Source organism: Siphateles boraxobius, unplaced genomic scaffold, assembly GCF_051911475.1.
Source record: "Siphateles boraxobius isolate OS27281-9 unplaced genomic scaffold, OSU_SipBor_1 1, whole genome shotgun sequence".
Classification (NCBI taxonomy): Eukaryota; Metazoa; Chordata; class Actinopteri; order Cypriniformes; family Leuciscidae; genus Siphateles; species Siphateles boraxobius.
Genome location: NW_027508699.1, coordinates 432,743 through 451,917, shown reverse-complemented (window position 1 = coordinate 451,917; position 19,175 = coordinate 432,743). Strand labels below are relative to the sequence as shown.

The window sequence follows — 19,175 nt, the reverse complement described above, 5'->3', positions numbered from 1 at the left end:
GGTTTGATGTGTTTGGGTCTTACGTCCAAAAAATCAGACGTGGTGGAAGTAGCTGGTGAAGACATGTTAGAGATCGAAGTGGATTCTTCATCACTAGTAGTAAAATTGAAGGACACAGATCTCTGTCTTTGTCTATCTCTGTGGTTAGGTCTAGTCCACTTGTACACGCTGTCATTTTTATAGTCGTTTTCATCTCTCTTAAATTTCTTGATCTTTTGTTGTCTGACCCAATCTGTGAGTTTCTCGAGGTCCTGTTTCAGTTTATTTTCAAATGGCAATTTGTTGTCATCATTACTCATGCCAGAGATTTGTGCTTTTATCTTATTAATTTCTTCTCTTTGTATTTTTATTGTGTAAAGTGCCTTGAGAAGCTGCTATATAAAATAAAGTGTGTTGTTATTATTATTATTTAGATAGTTTGGTCTAAATTGCATTCAATAAACATGAGAATTACATTTTATGAAACCTTTTCAACTTTTATGGAACCTTTAAAAGTTCAAATTTGATTCAAGACACTCTTGATACTCAGCATTCTTATGATGTGTATAATAAGATTGAATGTAATCATATAGATCAGATATTAGTGGTGTAATAGTGTATCTTGTTGAAAAATCCCAAAGGCAAATTATTGGCTGAAATAAACAAGTTTATTAAGAAAGGTACTTTTACAATTAACATTCATATTGTATGACTCCAGTAAATGCTCCTTTCAAGTGTTAAAGAATCATTCTTCTTTGGCCTGGGAAAGAAGGAAGAGGCAAACATTAGTTTTATTAACAAAAATGTACTTAACTTTACATAATGAAGAGATTACAGATGTGCAGATGTCATACAGGATATGTAAATCAGCATAATGCAATTATTATAGTTCCATTACATCTGCTGTAAGGTAGTTCATGCATTTGGATAAACAAGTTGAATAAATAATATGGAAAAAAATCATCTACTTCGCCTAACCTTTCCAGAATCACGGCTCTTAAGTCTGAGCTTGTTGACCTGAGACTCGGAAATATCAGCACGCTCCTCAGCCTCCTCAAGCTCATGCTGCACCTTCCTCAACTTGGACAGGTGACCATTGGCTTGCTCCTCCTAAATGTTTTTTTTTAAATGGTTCATGTATCATGTTTCATCAAATTACCTTTCCAATATAAATAAACATTTTTTTTTCAAAATGTTCAATTTGATTTTACATACCGCCTCTTCAGACTGCCTCTTGTAGACTTTGACCTTCAGCTGCAGTTTGTCCACCAGATCCTGGAGTCTGGTGATGTTCTTCTTGTCCTCGTCAGTCTTCAAAAAATACATATTTAAACGACTAAGCATTGATCATTCACTAAAAATAGGCATTGGTAGTACATACACTATTACACAGACTATTTTCTCTGAACAAACTTCTGGGGGTCATACCTGATAAGTGAGCTCTTTCACTCTCCTCTCATATTTGCGGACACCTTTAACAGCCTCAGCTCCACGTCTCTGCTCAGCTTCGACTTCAGCCTCAAGCTCACGGACCTAAAGAAAATATTATTTTTATCCAAACATCATAATACAACTTCACTTTGCTCATATCATAACTATAAAGAGGCTTACTCTGGACTCCAACTTCTGGAGCTGTTTCTTTCCTCCTTTCATGGCCAGATTCTCAGCCTCATCCAGACGGTGCTGCAGGTCCTTCACTGTGACTTCTAGATTTTTCTTCATCCTCTCAAGGTGAGAACTGGTGTCCTGCTCCTTCTTCAGCTCTTCTGCCATCATTGCAGCCTTTTGCATTAATACAGAAAGTCATTAGATCCACATTTTTTAAGTATTCAAGTGTCTTTTGAAACATTTGGCAGCTACTGTCGCTCACATCAGTGATGGCCTTCTTGGCTTTCTCCTCTGCATTTCTGGCTTCCTGTACAGTGTCATCAACTTCACTCTGGACATGAACAAGGTCAGCCTCAAGCTTCTTCTTGGTGTTTAGGAGACTTGTGTTCTACAAAATGGAAAGCAAAAGTTTGAGTATTTTGAATAATGCTATCAGTTCCCTTAATTTCAGGGAAACAATATGGCCTTACCTGAGAGTGCAGCAGCCCAACACGCTCACTGATATCCATCAGCTCTTGTTCAGCCACTTTGCGGCCTCTCTCTGTCTGCTCCAGAGCAACTCTCAGCTCCTCAATCTCAGACTGCATTAGAGTGTTTCTGCGCTCCACCATGGCCACCTGCTCCTTCATGTCTTCCTGTCCTCTCTGGGCATCATCAAGGTGCAGTTGGGCATCCTGAACATAAAAATAGCTTTATAATGAGCTTTTGATGTGGTTTCTGCCAGGCTGTACTTACCATATGTTAGATTATTAAAAAAATATATATGAATACACCCCAAAGTCAAAAAGAAGAATTCCTATGCATACCTTGAGTTGTCCCTGAACATTCCTGAGCTGTTTCTGGGCCTCAGCAGCCTGGCGATTAGAGTGGCTCAGCTGAATCTCCATCTCATTAAGATCTCCCTCCATCTTCTTCTTGATTCTCAGGGCATCATTCCTGCTCCTGACTTCAGAGTCCAGAGTGCCCTGCATGGATTCAATGACTCTCTGACTGTTCCTCTTGATCTGCTCTATCTCCTCATCCTTCTCTGCAAGCTTCCTGTCAACCTCTCCCTTGATCTGGTTTAGCTCAAGCTGGACACGAAGAATCTTGGACTCCTCATGCTCCAGTGTACCCTACGAAAAATAAAACAACATTTAAATATAAGAATGAAAATACACACAGTGTATTGATGAATACAACAACACAGTATGATGGTTCTAGCAAGAATTCCATATCGATCTTCAGATACTCACTTCAGCCTCCTCCAGGGCAGTCTGAATCTCTGACTTCTCAGTCTCCACTGCCTTCTTGGCCTTTTCCAGCTCATGGATGCTCTTACCAGTCTCACCTAACTGCTCTGTCAGATCTGAAATTTCCTCTATAGAGAGAAACACATATAGTATTTATCATAATGCACATTCATTAATTATATGTGCTTTGTTTTTTAATGCTCACTGAGAATTAGAACATTTAAAGGGAAAGTTCACCCAAAAATGAAAAAGTTATCATTAAATAATTACTCACCCTCATGTCATTACAAAAATGCAGATTTTTTTGATGAAATTTGAAAGCTTTCTGTACCTCCATAGACAGCTACAAAATTGATTATTTGAAGCTTCAAAAAGGTTATAAAGAGATCATAAAACTAATCCATATGAATTGAGCTCTCAGATTTCATCAAAAAGATCTTCATTTGTGTTCGGAAGATGGACAAAAGTCTCACGTGTTTGGAACGACATGAGGGTCAGTAATTATTAAAAGAATTTTAATTTTGGGTGAACAATCGCTTTAAGTTTTTTTTAATTTAACAGTTTCATTCTTACGCTGCAGATTCTTGTTCTCTCTCTTGAGGGTCTCCAGCTGATCCAGGCTCTCCTCATAGGAGTTCTTCATCTTGAACAGTTCAGTGCTGAGTGAACGAGCCTCTTTCTGGGCACCTTCCAGCTCTGCCTGACCTTCCTCATATTTCTGCTTCCATTCTGCCAGGACCTTTGGTGGAGATATTTTAGGATTGGTTTGTTTAAAACATGTTGAACACAGCCCATTCCAGCAATACTTTAGAAAGAGAATATAATATGACTAAAATTGTTACCTTGTCAAAGTTCCTCTGTTTCTTGTCAAGGTTAGCAGCCAAACCATTGGCTCTCTCCACATCAATCATGAGGTCCTCCACCTCACCCTGGAGTCTCTGTTTGGTCTTCTCCAGAGATGCACATTTAGAGTTCACTGCCTCAACTTGTTCCTCTGCCTCTTGCAGACGCTGAGCCAGCTTCTTCCTGTTAAGTAATACACATTATTTTGAATTCTAATCTATAAAATAGCTGTAAGAACTGGGAATATTATACAATAATATACATACTTGGACTCTTCAAGCTCCTCAGTGCGCTGGATGGCATCAGTTTCATATTTGGTTCTCCACTGAGCAACCTCACTGTTGGCCTTTGACATTCCCCGCTGCAGCTCAGCCTTTGCCTCCTGTTCTTCCTCGAACTGCTCACGGAGCAGGTCGCAGTCATGACGGGCTGATTGCACAGCATGGGCCAGTGCGTTCTTAGCCTAAGGGACAAAGTCGCATGATATTAGCTTGTCTCTACAGTAAAGCAAATGACAAGTATGTGCATGAATTGATTATGCTGTATTACCTTAACCTCCTCTTCAATAAGCCTCTTAAGCTCCTCAATTTGCTGAGTGAAAGCTTGTTTGCCTCTGGTGAGCTGAGAAACCAGAGCCTCCTTCTCCTCCAGCTGACGGCCAAGCTCACCTGTATATAGATTTAGATTCATTAGTGTCAGACTTTACTGTGTCTCTATCAGTTTATTTCAAAACAAATGGATGTAAGATTTTATCAGTGTTACAGCCAGAAATGTACAGCTGAATAATCTTAATACAAAATTATTTTTGATTAATTTTAGTTGATAATTATTATTGATTATTCTTGATAATTATTGTTATTTATTGACATTAATTACTTTGATATAATATTAATTTGTTCATGAGTTACCATTTTCAGTTTGAAATCTTGCACTTTGAGTACTGAGATCATTTAACTGACGAATGTTCTCGTCATTCTTGGACTTAATTTCACTAAGTTGGTCCTCAAGTGTGCGGCAGATCTTCTCAAGATTGCCCTGCAAATACAAAAGTCATTAGATATTTGAAGGAACTTCAAGACTTGTTGTATGTGACCCGTGCTGGTAAAATGAGTCACAATGAGCACATTTTCAAAAATGAGTTATTGTTATTTACTTTAATTGTTATTAAAAAAACCTTCATGTATGATGATATATGATTTGTTGGAATCAGACAAAAAAAGGACTGCGCTACACCTATTTGAAGTCAATAGAGTCAGCAAAATACATTTTGAGAAAAATCTAGTTAAAGTTTTCTTAAGGATTCAAATAATACCACAATTGTTTGATTAACAATTATGAGACAGCAGCCTGTATATTGAGACCTACTGTAATGCACGTTAGAGATGCGCGGTTGGCGGTTACAGCCGCGGACTCCGCAGATAAACCGCTGACGAGACGGAAAAAAATATTTTAATTAAATTCGGGCGGGTGGCGGGCGATTTCTAGTCTCGCGGCTGTCATCAGCAGCACCTTGTATCGCCCAATTAGTGGATGGGGGGTGGGTGCGGTTTTGAAAATTGGTCAAAAACGTTGGTGCGGATGGATGGCGGACGGATGATGAGTTTTGTGATGCGATTGCGGATGAAATAATAGCCCATCCGCGCATCTCTAATGCACGTATCTAATATAATGGATGTTTTTCCCCAACAGTTAACCAAACGTTCACTTAAGGCATAACAGATATTGAATATTTGAATATTTGCCAAGACAGATATTTTGAAATATTGTAATTCTGTGTACATGTGTATATCGGGATTGTGTGCTGTCTGAGAGGCGTCTTTGTGCGCACTTTGTGCTTTGTGTTGATCTGTCAGTCAGTGCGAGTAAGATTGTTTTGTTTACATCAGCATGAGTTTTAAAATCATATTTAATTGGTTCCGACTTATGCCATTGAGAATTCGCTATGAATATTAAAACTTGTGCTGAGGGGAAGCACCAGTGGTTGAGAAGCGAGCCAAGAAAAATTAAAATTTTACATGGATTATTAAAACAAAGGAAAGATTTAGGAAGGTACACCTCTCAGATAATGTAAAAATAAAGACTCATTTTAGATGTTTAATTACTATTCAGAGCATTGGGATCGCTAGATGAAATTCAACCAAAATTGGCCTGTAGCTCGTAATTAGCCCATGCTTATTTCAACTCATTTTGCCAGTATGGGTCACATATATTCTTTAGAATATTTCCCAACCTTTGCTTTGGCAACAGCTTCCATGTTGCTGGAAAGATCATCAATCTCCATTTTGAATTCGCTCTTCTCTTTCTCGAGCTTCTGCTTGACACGCTGCAGGTTGTCGATTTGCTCTCCCAGCTCGGCCACACTGTCTGCCTGCTTCTTGCGGAGGGCAGCAGCAGTAGCTTCATGCTGGAGGGTGGACTCTTCAAGATCACGACGCAGCTTCTGGAATTCAGCTTCACGCTTCTTATTCATCTCTATCTGAGCAGAAGTGGCTCCTCCAGCCTCCTCAAGCCTCTCACTGATCTCCTCAAGTTCCCTGGAGAGATCAGCTCTCTGCTTCTCAACCTTGGCACGAGCAGCGCGCTCAGCCTCAATCTCTTCCTCAAGTTCCTCAATGCGAGCCTATGGTGGAAAGTATTTAATTAGATTTTTGGTGATCTGCATTTGTATCATAATGATGTAATGTTTGAAAAAATCTCAAAATACCTGAAGCTCCTTGATTTTCTTCTGGAGTTGAGCACCTAGAGATTGTTCATCTTCAATCTTGCTGAGCAGCTGACTTGTTTCAAAGTCTTTCCTGTTCAACAATAAGTAGTTGTAAAAAAAAGAAACACAACAATAAAAGATTTCAATGTTTTTAAAAGATTTGCTGCTTTAATTACTTTTTTATTTTCTCATCAGATTGCTGCTTGTCATTCTCCAGGTCCATGATGGATTCTTGGGATAATTTCAGGTCTCCTTCAAGCTTTCTCTTAGCTCTCTCCAGGTCCATACGGAGCTTCTTCTCTTGTTCAAGGGAACCCTCAAGCTACAGGATATAACAAATATATATAACAAATATTTACAGAAAAAAACAGTTGATTTGATTAATTAATATAATTCATTTACATAATTAACTCACATCATCAACTTGCTGCTCAAGCTTTGTCTTGGATTTGGTCAGGGAGTTGACTTTGTCCTCCTCGGCCTGAAGATCATCCAGTGTCTGCTGATGTGACTCTTGGAGGGCTTTCTTCTCTTTCGTAAGCTTAGCAATGCTCTCATCCTGAGCTGACATTTCCTCAGTCAAGTTCTTGACCTGTATGATTTTTTGTTCCAAATAAGCTTAAATATTACAATTCATATTCTACATCAATATATAAGACAGAGATTAAATCTAATCTTAAACCAAATCAATCTCTAACCTTATTCTCAGTGGCATGTTTCTCCTTCTCCACTTTAGCCAAGGTGAGCTCCAGGTCATCAATGTCTTTCTTCAGCTCAGAGCACTCATCCTCCAGTTTCCTCTTCTTGGCTGTCAGTTCAGCATTGATTTCTTCCTCATCCTCCAGTCTCTCAGTTGTCTCCTTGAGTTTAGCTTCAAGCTGGATTTTGCTTTTAATCAGACCCTCACACCTCTCCTCAGCATCTGAGAGACCCTCGGATTCCTGTTAGTAAAATAGATTGCTATTTCATTGGAAACAACCTTGCTCATTTTTAATGGAGCCAGTATTCAGTTAATTATAAAATATACTCACAGCTGCTACTTGCAGCAGCAGATCATTTTTCTCTTGCAGCAGTGCTACCATCTTCTCTTCAAGCTCCTTCTTTTTGGCTTCAGCCTTAACCAAAGCCTCTTTGCATTTTACAAAGTCTTCTTTCATGTTTGCCAGCTCCTTCTCAGTCTCTGCACTCTGAAGCAGAGGCTTAATCTTGTAATAAACCTTCATCCATGGCCAGTGTTTGACATTCATGAATGAACGGATGTTGTATTGGATGGTGTAAATCGACTCCCTGTGAATGATTTATCATTAAATGACATAATCATAATTAAGTTTGCACAGTTATCATTGACGTCATCTTTACTCATGACAATAGTCACCTCCTCTCCATCATTTTCACATACTCCCTCCTCATCAGGAAACCACGACAGAGAGCCTGAGTCATTGTGACCAGAGCAGCCAGTTTCTCATCACGCATCTCCTCAAGAACACCCAGAAGACCAGCTTTGAAGAACACCTGAATTTATGTAAAACAGTAAATCAAAATATATTGGTTTAAACTGTATAAGCTAAATTACCATGATCACTAAATCTTTGAAATTTGTAAAGCTAAATATGAACCTTTGTATGTCCAAATCTGTAGTCATCATGATTAATGTCGATGGATCCCAGGAGTTTCTCACTGGCCTTCTTGTTATCCATAAACTGTCCGTCTGGGATAACACCGGCATTCAGCACCTTGTATCTGTGGATAATGTATCAAAATACTTCATATCTTTTAATTAGGAGCCTCCTAGGAAATCTTATTTCATGTGGTCCCATTTACCTCTGCTTAAAGTCACCATATTGGATTCTGCTGGGGAAGCCCTTTGTGCAGATTCTGATACCCTCCAGAACACCGTTACACCTCAGCTGGTGGATAACCAGGAAGTTCTCCATGAGACCTATAACAAACAGTTTACACCATGAACTTGGTAAATTAACTTCATCATATATATTGAGAACCAAAATATCTGTACGTTTATATATATATATATATATATATATATATATATATATATATATACTTTACCTGGAGTCTTGGACTCATTAGGAATCAGGCAACGCACAAAGTGAGGGTGAGTGGACCTTAAGTTGGTCATGAGTTTGCCCAAGTTCTCCTGTGGAGAATAGAAAAAGGTTGGCATGCTTTGTATTTCTTATCTTTTTTCTCAAATAAATCAATATTGCTGTGATGTCATCTCTATACATACCCTGAACTGGGAAGACACAGTCTGCATGGAGCCACCCTTCTTCTTGCCTCCCTTTTTAGTAGTATCTATTTAGATAAAAATACAAATGAACATGTGTATATGCAAAAACAAGAAAGAAAGTTCAAAACTGAATCAAAGTTTTGTTAAATAGATTTTTTCTTTACCCTCAACAACAGGTGGGTAGAGAGTAGCCAGCAGTTTGACAGAAGACTTCTGGTACAGCAGCAGAACAGAATCATTCAGTGGATCCTTGTTCTTATCCAACCAGCCAGTGATATTGTAGTCCACAGTTCCAGCATAGTGAACCAGTGAGAAGTGGGCTTCAGCCTTGCCTTTGGCTGGCTTTGGTTTCTCGAAAGCTTTGTTCTTGCCAAGATGCTGATCATATAGCTTGTTCTTGAAGGAAGTATCTGAAGCCTTGGGGAACATGCACTCCTCTTCAAGGATGGAGAAGATACCCATGGGCTGTTTATAAAAGAATGTTGTTTATTATCAAAAATAGGAGATTTTGAGAATAGGATCAATGGAAATTAATCAATTCATAAACCATTGATAACCTTCTCAATGAGCTCAATGCAAGAAGCCAAGTCCATGCCGAAGTCAATGAACTCCCAGACAATGCCCTCCTTCTTGTACTCCTCTTGCTCCAGCACAAACATGGTGTGGTTGAAAAACTGTTGCAGTTTCTCATTGGTGAAGTTGATGCACAGCTGCTCCATGCTGTTGTACTGGAGAACAAAAAAATTAGAGAAACATTTACTACCTTCTGAATATCATTCATTTTGACATAAAAAGAGATAAAAGAATCACATCTTACATCAAAGATCTCAAAGCCAGCAATATCCAGCACGCCAATGTAGAAATTTCTTTGTTGTTTTGTGTCCAACATCTGGTTGATACGAATGACCATCCACAAGAACATCCTCTCATAGATAGATTTGGCCAAGGCGCTAACAGAGTTGTACACCTGTAAGTAGAATAGAGTGGATATTTTGTTCTGCTTCTGCAATAATTAGCCAGAATTTTTGTTTAAACACATGGCATGCTGGAAATGTTACTATACCTGTGGCACGGTCTGGCCTTTGGTCACATACTCATTTCCGACCTTGACTCTGGGGTAGCACAAACCCTTCAGCATTTCAGCAGAGTTTAAACCCAGAAGGTAGGCGATTTTGTCAGCCTCTGTTAAATACATTTTTAAAATAAATTATCTTTGCTCTGAGTCTTTTGTGTAAAATTATAATAAATCAGGCACTAGGTACTTTCCCTTTTATTTTTAGATTTATTGATATGCACGCAAATTCTAGTTTATATTTACACAAAACATTTTATACACACTTTCTGTGGTTTATCAGCAAAGTCAATGCTACGGTTACTATTTTAAAGCCCAGGATAACACAAGTCTCACCCTCTGTGCCATCAGGCTCAGCCTGCTCCTCACGCTGCTTCTGCTTGAACTTCATGTTACCATGATGAAGCACCGCTCCAGTGAACTTGTAGATGCTCACTTTTTCATCACTTGAGAAACCAAGAATGTCAATAGCTTCCTGTAAATTACAGAGAATAATAAAATATATGATTTGCTATATTTAAATTTAATATTTCAATATTCAAATTGCAATGACTCACATCAGTAGCATCCAGCTCAACTTTATCATCAATGCTGGCCACTGTGATCTGACCCTGACTGCACATGGGGAAGTCATATGGGTTGGTGGTGAGGAGCGACATTTCTGTAAAATAAACAGCATTTATGACAGAGCATCTTAAAATATTCTCTGAAACATTGAATGAATTAAATATGTGCACCTACCAACAATCTCAGGCTTATGGTTGGTCATCATCTGGAAGAAGATGTGGTAGCCTCTCTCATCTGGAAGCTGGAACGACACTCTAGACTTCTCCAGCAGATCTGTTGAGAGAATGTACTTGAGTAACAATCATCTGAAGAGTGACAGACAAAGACAAATGTTCAGGATGGATCAATGAAATCGTGTCCACCTACATGTCTCAATGTCAGCACTAGCCAGTTTTCCAGTTGTGCCGAAATGAATTCTGATGAATTTACCCTGTTTAAATCATAATAGCATAATACATAAATAATGATAAGTATTATAATATCTATATAGAAAGCTATGTACAGTAAAATTTAACACAACTGACCATCTGTACTGTAAATAAACAGTGGTTAACTTACAAAACGAGAGGAGTTGTCATTTCTCACAGTCTTGGCATTACCATAAGACTCAAGCAGAGGGTTGGCAGCAATGATCTGGTCCTCAAGAGAGCCCTGTGATGTTTGAAGGGTTTTCATTTATTTTCAATTGTTTTTCTATTTCATGACTAAACACAATTTATGGGCATTTCACAAATTCACATATCGTATAGTTTTTGAGATGAATGTATATCATCATCTTTTAAAATAATATATATGACATCGTTTTGTATCTCGTACCTTTATTTTACTGGCCTCTTTCTTGACACCTGACACTGCAACTGTGGCAAAGTACTGGATGACACGTTTCGTGTTCACAGTCTTTCCAGCACCAGATTCTCCACTGGTTTATAAGAGATTAGAAGACAGAAGATTGAAAGACATGTAAACTTTTTAAAGTAGATTCAATCTATGTTTAATCTTAAAGTCAATTTTGTAAATATCTCCATAAATTTTCCATATGTATTACTTTTTATTTTTGTCATGGTCTGAAATTAAATGAAAATACTTACGTGATTAGGACAGACTGGTTTTCTCTATCTGTTGATTGAAATTTTTTAAATATCCGGTAAATATTTATTATATTAACAGCAACATCTAATTAATCCATAATCAATTCCATAATGTTTTACCAGTCTGCATGAACTGATAGGCGTTGTCAGAGACAGAGAAGATGTGGGGTGGGGCCTCCATACGCTTTTTGCCTCTGTAGGCAGACACCACTTCTGCATCATACACTGGGAGCCACTTGTAGGGGTTCACAGTTGCGCAGAAGAGTCCAGAGTAGGTCTGAAATGAGCAGAGACTTGGTCAGATTCCAACAACACAGAAAAAAATTAACTTAAATGCTTTTTTGAAATGTTTCAGAACTTACGTAGATCATCCACGCAGCATAACGCTCTTTGAGGTTATACAGCACAGAGGCTTCATTGAGATGGGTCATCATGGCCATGTCCTCAATCTTGTCATACTTGGGAGGATTCATTGGGTAGACATCTTCTTCCTTAGCAACCCTCTCCTATAAATTTGATAAATTAGATATTAGATATAAAAAAACAATGTAATAAGTAATTTAATGAGCATCTACATGAAATGGAAATTCAAATATACCTCCTTAGTATCAAGCAGAACAACTGTGACTTTGCCACCGTCTCGGCTCTTGATTGTTCCCTTGAGGTACAACTCTTTGACATCAGCCACAAAGCAGGCAGACTTGGCATCAAATGGTCTGGCCTGAGCCTCCATTCTCTCCCTCTCAGGCTTACGAAGGTAAATGGCAGCTTTGCCATAAATGGCCATCTCCGCGTCCGTACTCATGGTGGCGGCTTACTAAAGAGAGAAAATATAAACTTATCCTTAACAAATTTCATAAATATTCAACAAAGGTAAGACACATTAAATATAAAACACATGAATTGTGTTAGGAAAGAGGCATATTCCTAAGTTTAGGCTTACACGTGAATACAGACACATAAAGCAATACTAGATAAACATTTAGATAGCAAGCAAAAGCAGGTAAGGGGCCATTAATGGCAAAAATGTCGATTGAATATGTCTTTCTGGTGATGAAATTGAAATGCTGGTGTCAGGGGACGGCACATACAGTACAATATGAATTGTGGCATATATGAAGTTTCAGTACACTACAGAGATATTCACTGCTGACTATTAGTCTTACGTGGACTCTCAGACAGAGTGGATCCTCCTGCTAAGAGTATGAATGAAACGGACATTACATTGCATGTGTGCACTCACTAATCCTCACAAAGAGAGCTAAAGAGAGTTTTTTCTCTTCTGTAGATAAGTGTACTTGAGTTTTTTCCTCTCAATGGATGCATAAGATTTCCTGACAAATATTAAGAAATTTCTGTGACAGATTTTTTTATTATTATATTAATTCAATATTTTATGATAAAAGTTAAGACATTTTAATGATTTGTATTAATGCAAATTTCATCATGGATTATAATAGCAACACTGCATCCCAATTTTGAATTTAATCAGACCAACAGTTATGTAGTTAGAGCCAAATTCATGTTTCGCTCTATAATAGCATCATCAATTGGCCCTTTCCCGCTTCTTTTTCTTCTTCCACAAACTGAGTCTGCACAGAAATGTGTCGAATGACCTCTTTATTTGGGCCAAATTTGTATAACTTTCCCACAATGTGGTTTTATGGGCTCTCATAGACTCAAAAGTGGAAGAAGAAAAACAGAATTCAATACAACACAATAAAAAACAAATACAATATGTGCCTATGTTTGGCACCTAAATAAAGGGTCAATGGGACCCCTTCCTTAAATTCATCGTACTAATACATTTTACACACATTTCTTTGTAAATAAATTACATACGTTTTTAAAAACAGCATGCTTCTTCAGTTTTCATCTATTATACAGACTATAACAACTGTTTTAATCTACCCTAATCCACACACTGAATCTTAAACTCACTTGCCTTTTGTCCCTTAGACCAGATGAAATGTTCACTACCCTTGGATTAAAAAAAAAATCATTAAAATGTATATATAAATAAAAACACAATTACTTTGAGTACAGACGCATAAGTGATGATGTTAAATTCCTTTCAGTCACAGTCAGCATAGGCTCTTACCACTTGATGAAACTTCTGAGGTCTTCTCCGCATCTCTTCTGGCCTACCCTCTGGGCTTTTATATAGGTTGATCTTTTGCACACTAAGCAGAATCTATACATGGGCAACCTCATATATTTTGATATATGATGAGCTTTCTTGACACTTTTTTTGGACCCATGGGCAAGGGCACCGTATAGGGGGGGAAAGTTAGGACAATTCCAATGGCCCCTGACTGACAGGGGCCCCAACAAATAAGTAAAAACTATTTTTTATTTATTTATTATATTATACACTATAAACCATCATCATTGAGTATATTTCAAATAATAATAAAATGAATGATGTCTTTCATTTTACTTATTTTGCCAATAAAAGTTAAATATCCCCATTGACCAAAAAGTAAACATCCATATTGACCGACCACCCCCCTGTATCTGTATGAAATAGTTTGGTCCTGCATTACCTCAGTAAGCGCAGCGCACTCACTCATCATCTGTGACGGACGGTGTTTAGTCAGTCAGTCAGTCGATGCGCGAGAAACACAGAGACCATCTGGTTTTCAAAAAAGGAAAGACAGGAAAGAAAAAAGAAAGGGTGTCAATCTGTAACCCAGTTTTTCACCAAGAAAGGTGGGTAGCCTTTAGTCTGTGAGTGGTATTAAACTGTTGTCCATAGTGAAATAAGCTAGATAACGTTAGCTGCAGTCTAGTGTTAGCCTACATTTCATCAATGCAGGGAAACGTTTAGCAAGATATTCATATAAAATTATTGTCCATGCCCCTTTCAGCAGACTTAACAACAGATGAGTCAGCAGCACCCCAGTCTCCCTATAACTGTGTGGGGTTATGTCTCTGTTGCTCTTTTTACCATAACAAAAAAGAAAATGAAATATTTATTAATGACAGGAATCAAACACAAATTATTTTCTCACATAATGAACATTATGACATAAAAAAAACCTCCTGTCTGTACTGGATGCAGTTAGAAACAATGATGTAAGTTATGTAAGTATAACAACCTGCATCTTAAGTTACAGATAATAAATATACTAAATATATTAAAACAAATAATCCAGTTTGATGCGTTCATTTAAACAGAATTTTGGCTATTAAATGTTTTACACATCAACTTTATTTTGTTGTTGTCATATGTGCAGTTAAGTTCACATTTATGCTGTTTTCATTGTTTTGAGAAGATGACGTTAATTTATTTTAATTAATTAAAAAGTTAATATATATTTAGGTTTTTTCTTTTTAAATATGTCATTAATTTTACAATAAAATTCATTGAGACTGTAAAGGATTGTCTTACGGAGATTTTTATGGTGGCTTTTAATCTTGCATCAAATAGTGAACTGCATACTGTAGCCTATGCAGACTGGCATTTACAAATCACCAGCAGTTAATATTGTGCTAGTTCTAGTATTGAACTACAAGAAGCAAGACAGTTGCAAGCCTTTGATTAGAGTTATGTAAAGCTTTTGATGGGACAGTTAGGTCCTAGAGATGTGGTGACAACAGCTGCGCAGAGGGGGACCAATCTGATTTTTTTGTCACGGGGCCCAAAATTCCTGGTGGCGCCCCTACCCAGGAGCTTTCTTGACACAAGAAATGTATGGACAGACTCACAGACAAACCTAATAAAATCAGTTATAAGTCAAACCTTTATTGCTTCAAAATATATGTCACAGCTTCCATCTCAAAGTTCAAATGTATTATAATTATTTATTTTTAGTCTATTAATATCTTACTGTGACATATGACACACACTGAGAAAATAAATCCTTTTTTGGGATGAGGGTACATTCAGCAACCCCTCCCTCTCCCCCTCCCCCTTTTTTGAATCAGAAAACATTTCACCTTTTCACCCATGGAAGTTCTTGTTGCAGGCTAGTATGGCAGCAATTGGGCTAAAAAATAAAATGTGTTACAGATCTGACAAGTTAGTTCAAGAATATAGCAAAATACTGTAAAATATGTCTAATACAATGAAAACACTCAACAAGTGTCAGTTTTTCTTTGTAGAAGAAAGCCAATAGTGATAAAAAATGGCACATTCCCATCCTGCAAAAATCCCTTTGTTATAATTTCTGCAAATATTCAAAGATTGTAGACATTTTTTGGTCTTCAACAGCTACAGTCTAAGCCTCAGCCAGACTAAAATGATTCAAAACCAAAATGTGTTCACCCTTGAGCGGTCAAAGCCAGCAAACAATGCTAATTACCATGCTGTAAACAGAATATCTCGTCTGCCGTCTCTCATATCTCTTGTTGTATGCCACTAGATGTTCAGTTTTTGTCATTTTTTTGTAAATGCAGTTGTCACTTAAATTACTGAACTGTGTGTGTGTACAGAACAGGATTAAGCACTAAAATGTGAAGTGACAACTGAATTTAGCTGCAGTATGTATGTGGCATTACAGCTTCCTTCTAGAAGGTTTAAAGATACATCCACCAAACTCGGCTCAGACCTTCAGGCTGTTCTGACTCGGGTTCCTGTATAATTTCTTACTGATTGGACTTTAATTTTTCCTAAAATTATGATCAATACTGTGAAATATCCCACAGACTTACATTGATGGAATGTTCAAGTGAGCTGTTAAAATTCTAATTTAAACACCCAAAAGCTTATTAGACTCAATTAAAAATACCAAGGGTCAGAGGGTGACCACAACCATCATCTCATATGTCTCAGTACTTGCTCTGCAGGCAGCAGCAGTGTAGCAGATCTATTCCGCCAAAACCAAATTAACATTGCCATATCCATTAACATGCCAATCTCTATTACCATACAAATCTCCTGAGAGTTGTCCTGACAGAACTATGAGTGATGTCATTTCCGGCCACAGCTAAAAGCCTACTGGAGGAGGATTCTCACTTACATTTTATTTGAAGGTGTACTTGTTACAGTATAATTATACATTTAAGTAAAGAGTAATACTAATTAACTTATTATACTTAGGGTTAGGAATAGGGTTTGGTGTAGGGTTAGTTGCATATAATTATGCATCATTTATAGTTATTACAACATGTGTAACAATAACACTGTACAGATGGTCCTTTTGGACTGCTTTAACTCACAGTGTGCCCTTGAACTTAATAAAAAATTCAAGAGAGATTATCTCTTCTTTAATGTGTTATCAGCTGTTTCCCATATACAGTATCTGTGCCACATATAGCCTACTGTAGGTTATTTATTTTTACACCCAAGTTTCATCATTTAACCTAAAGTTGAATGTTGTGTAACTGTGGATGCGGATAGTATTTATGAGCAAAGACAAGGGATGGTTGTACTGATCTGGGTGTCATCGAGACAACCTATCAAACAAGTAGTAAGCTAGTTAGGGAAAGGTTGTTCCCAGTGAGAAGTATTTTTGTTGACATTTTCTCTTTAGTGTAATAAGTATTGTCTTTCATGTTTTTCTAGGTCAGTGGTTTTCAACCGGTAGGGCATGGGAGGGGAAAAAAAACTGATAAAAAAAAAATTGCTAATTTTTTTATCACTAAACTACTGCCATAAAAAGTTATAGTTTTGTATATACATAACTCCTGAATAAAAATTAAAATGTGTTTGGACGGATAAAAAAAAAAAGTTTTGAACAAATTTGATTGGTTTGTCGATAGTGAGCGCAAATAGAGGTGATAAGCGGTTTTATTAAGCGAGTCATTGAGTCGTTCATTCAAACGATTCGTTCAAACGGCCGATTCATCAAGAATGAGACATGCTGCGTCCCAATTCGCATACTATCCGTCCTAAATAGTATTCGAAAATAGATTTAGTACGTCCCAAATGGTAGTATGTTGAAATGAGTGTTCCAAAGAGACCCGGATGGTCTACTATATCCGGTCAGAATCCGAAGTGCAGATCGATGCACACTCTAACGGCTGATATTGCCCACAACCCATCGCGCGTTGGACGAGGATTCGGTTAGAACTACAAACACGAGTGAAAAGTGTTAAAAAAAAACACAGACATGGAGGACGCGCGAGTCCGGCGGTTATGTAGAGGTTTAGGAAAGGGGTTTGAGTGATTAATTGTCAGTATCTGACGAAAATGTATTTATTCAATGTCGTCTACATTTTATTGCATCTGCAGCAGCATTGTAAACTTTTGTAAAGATACGTTTAGCCATTAACTTTTAAATGCAAACATTCAAATTGCAAACACATGAGGAGAGTGAGAGTCTCCGCATGAAAGACCCGCGACTGGGAGGTGAACGTGCAACAACATTTCTCTCCGAAACTGTAAGAAATTATATTAGATTGAATGGAGGATTTTAACTGTGATGAGATGATTGACAGGGCAGTTTACGGTGACAGGATGCACGCGACAGATCTGTCCGTTAAAGATAACGTGATAGTATGTCCCAAAGCTTGCCTACTATTTTGCTACACACTCAAAAGTATATACTTTTTCTTCACAAAAAGAGTACATTCTTTTAGGGCGTAGTATAAGTAGGCGAATTGGGACGCAGCAACAGATTTTTGTGAATGGGTCATTGAATCTTTGACTCAACCGATTCGTTCACAACACTGAATCATTCAAAACTTACTCGGTTACTAACGTAACCTCGGTTCTCTCTAGAAGAGGTTCTCTCGTACTGCGTAATATCTTACGCTAGGGGAAAACCTCTTTTCCATGAGATATTGAAGCCAAAAATTATCCTTAATTTTGAATTAATGTAAAACGTATTGCAGCAGCAATGCAGACATAGGCGAGACGGCTTGCGTGCCTATTGGCTGCCCTGCGGCAACTGCAGCAGCCTATCGAGAGAGGCCCTATGTGACGTCAGATCCAATGGGGTTGCTTTGCGCCACTGCGTCACGCCCCGCCGAAACGGGCATGGTCTGGGCCTATTCGTTCGGTTCACATGACGTCACTGTAGCTTTGCGCCGCCATCTTGATGACCTGCGGTCTCAGTAATCTCCAGTAGCACCTCAATGCAGTACATGAGATCCACGGGGAGGAGTCGGATCAAGATCCAAGGGGTGGAGATGGGTAGGATAAGGGTTGGGTTTTGGGATTAGGGGTGTGTTTAGGGATCAGGGGGCGGAGTTGGCTAGGTTTAGGTGTATGTAAGGTGGGAGGAGTTGGATCTGGATCCGACTCCTCCCCGTGGATTTCATGTTCCGCAGTGAGAACCATCTCATAATGCCTGCAATATGTTGTGCAGTTGGCTGCAACAACAGCCGAAAGAGGAACCCCGAACTGGTATTTTATTCTATACCAAAAGAAAAGGATAGAATAAATGTCTCATATTGTATGAATGTCTAATATTGTATCATGTCTCATCTTTCTGTGCGCACACACCCGAGCCGAAGCGTGCAGCCATAGACTCATATACAGCGCGCGAGTAATGAATTGAGCTCTGTTTCGTGTCTGAATGGACAAATACACACAACATTATGTTTAATGTCCGTTTTGGAGAGTATTCACGTAAAATATGTCGGTTATGTCTTAAACAGGGTTGTCATCCAGTCTCTATGGTAGAGAGAGAGACACGAGGAAAACAAAGCATGCAAATGGAAATTATCGCGGCCGGAAAAATTATCGAGCTCATTTTTTTATCGTGCGATTAATTGATTTATTTACTATCACGACAGGCCTAATCCAGAGTAATGACAGCTAGCCGTGAGCCGTGGCTAACAGCTGGCACGCTACCAGCTGAGCCACTTAGCTAGCTAACAACTCGCTACCTAGTCAGAGCAAACTACCACCAAAATCATACATTTGATTTTTTTTTATAATACC

The 19,175-nt window shown here is 38.2% G+C and overlaps 1 protein-coding gene across 1 annotated transcript; it reads right to left on the bottom strand.

Annotated features, from left to right (window-relative positions):
- Window positions 1-625: 625 nt before the first annotated feature.
- Window positions 626-13,644, bottom strand: LOC143747190 (myosin heavy chain, fast skeletal muscle-like). The gene is made up of 41 exons (XM_077239791.1): window positions 13,443-13,644; window positions 13,283-13,322; window positions 11,940-12,154; window positions 11,704-11,847; window positions 11,462-11,618; window positions 11,342-11,369; window positions 11,070-11,172; window positions 10,812-10,904; window positions 10,620-10,683; window positions 10,428-10,526; window positions 10,244-10,347; window positions 10,023-10,161; window positions 9,678-9,796; window positions 9,432-9,581; window positions 9,172-9,342; window positions 8,779-9,079; window positions 8,615-8,679; window positions 8,434-8,521; window positions 8,188-8,305; window positions 7,983-8,106; window positions 7,742-7,878; window positions 7,398-7,653; window positions 7,065-7,307; window positions 6,782-6,958; window positions 6,543-6,688; window positions 6,367-6,457; window positions 5,893-6,282; window positions 4,571-4,697; window positions 4,212-4,330; window positions 3,929-4,125; window positions 3,662-3,845; window positions 3,393-3,558; window positions 2,823-2,947; window positions 2,394-2,702; window positions 2,058-2,261; window positions 1,850-1,975; window positions 1,591-1,761; window positions 1,408-1,512; window positions 1,195-1,290; window positions 958-1,089; window positions 626-739 (listed from the first exon to the last, which is right to left on the bottom strand). Exons 1-41 carry the CDS (start codon window positions 13,473-13,475, stop codon window positions 725-727), a joined length of 5,871 nt encoding a protein of 1,956 aa, XP_077095906.1. The 5' UTR covers window positions 13,476-13,644; the 3' UTR covers window positions 626-724.
- Window positions 13,645-19,175: the final 5,531 nt, after the last annotated feature.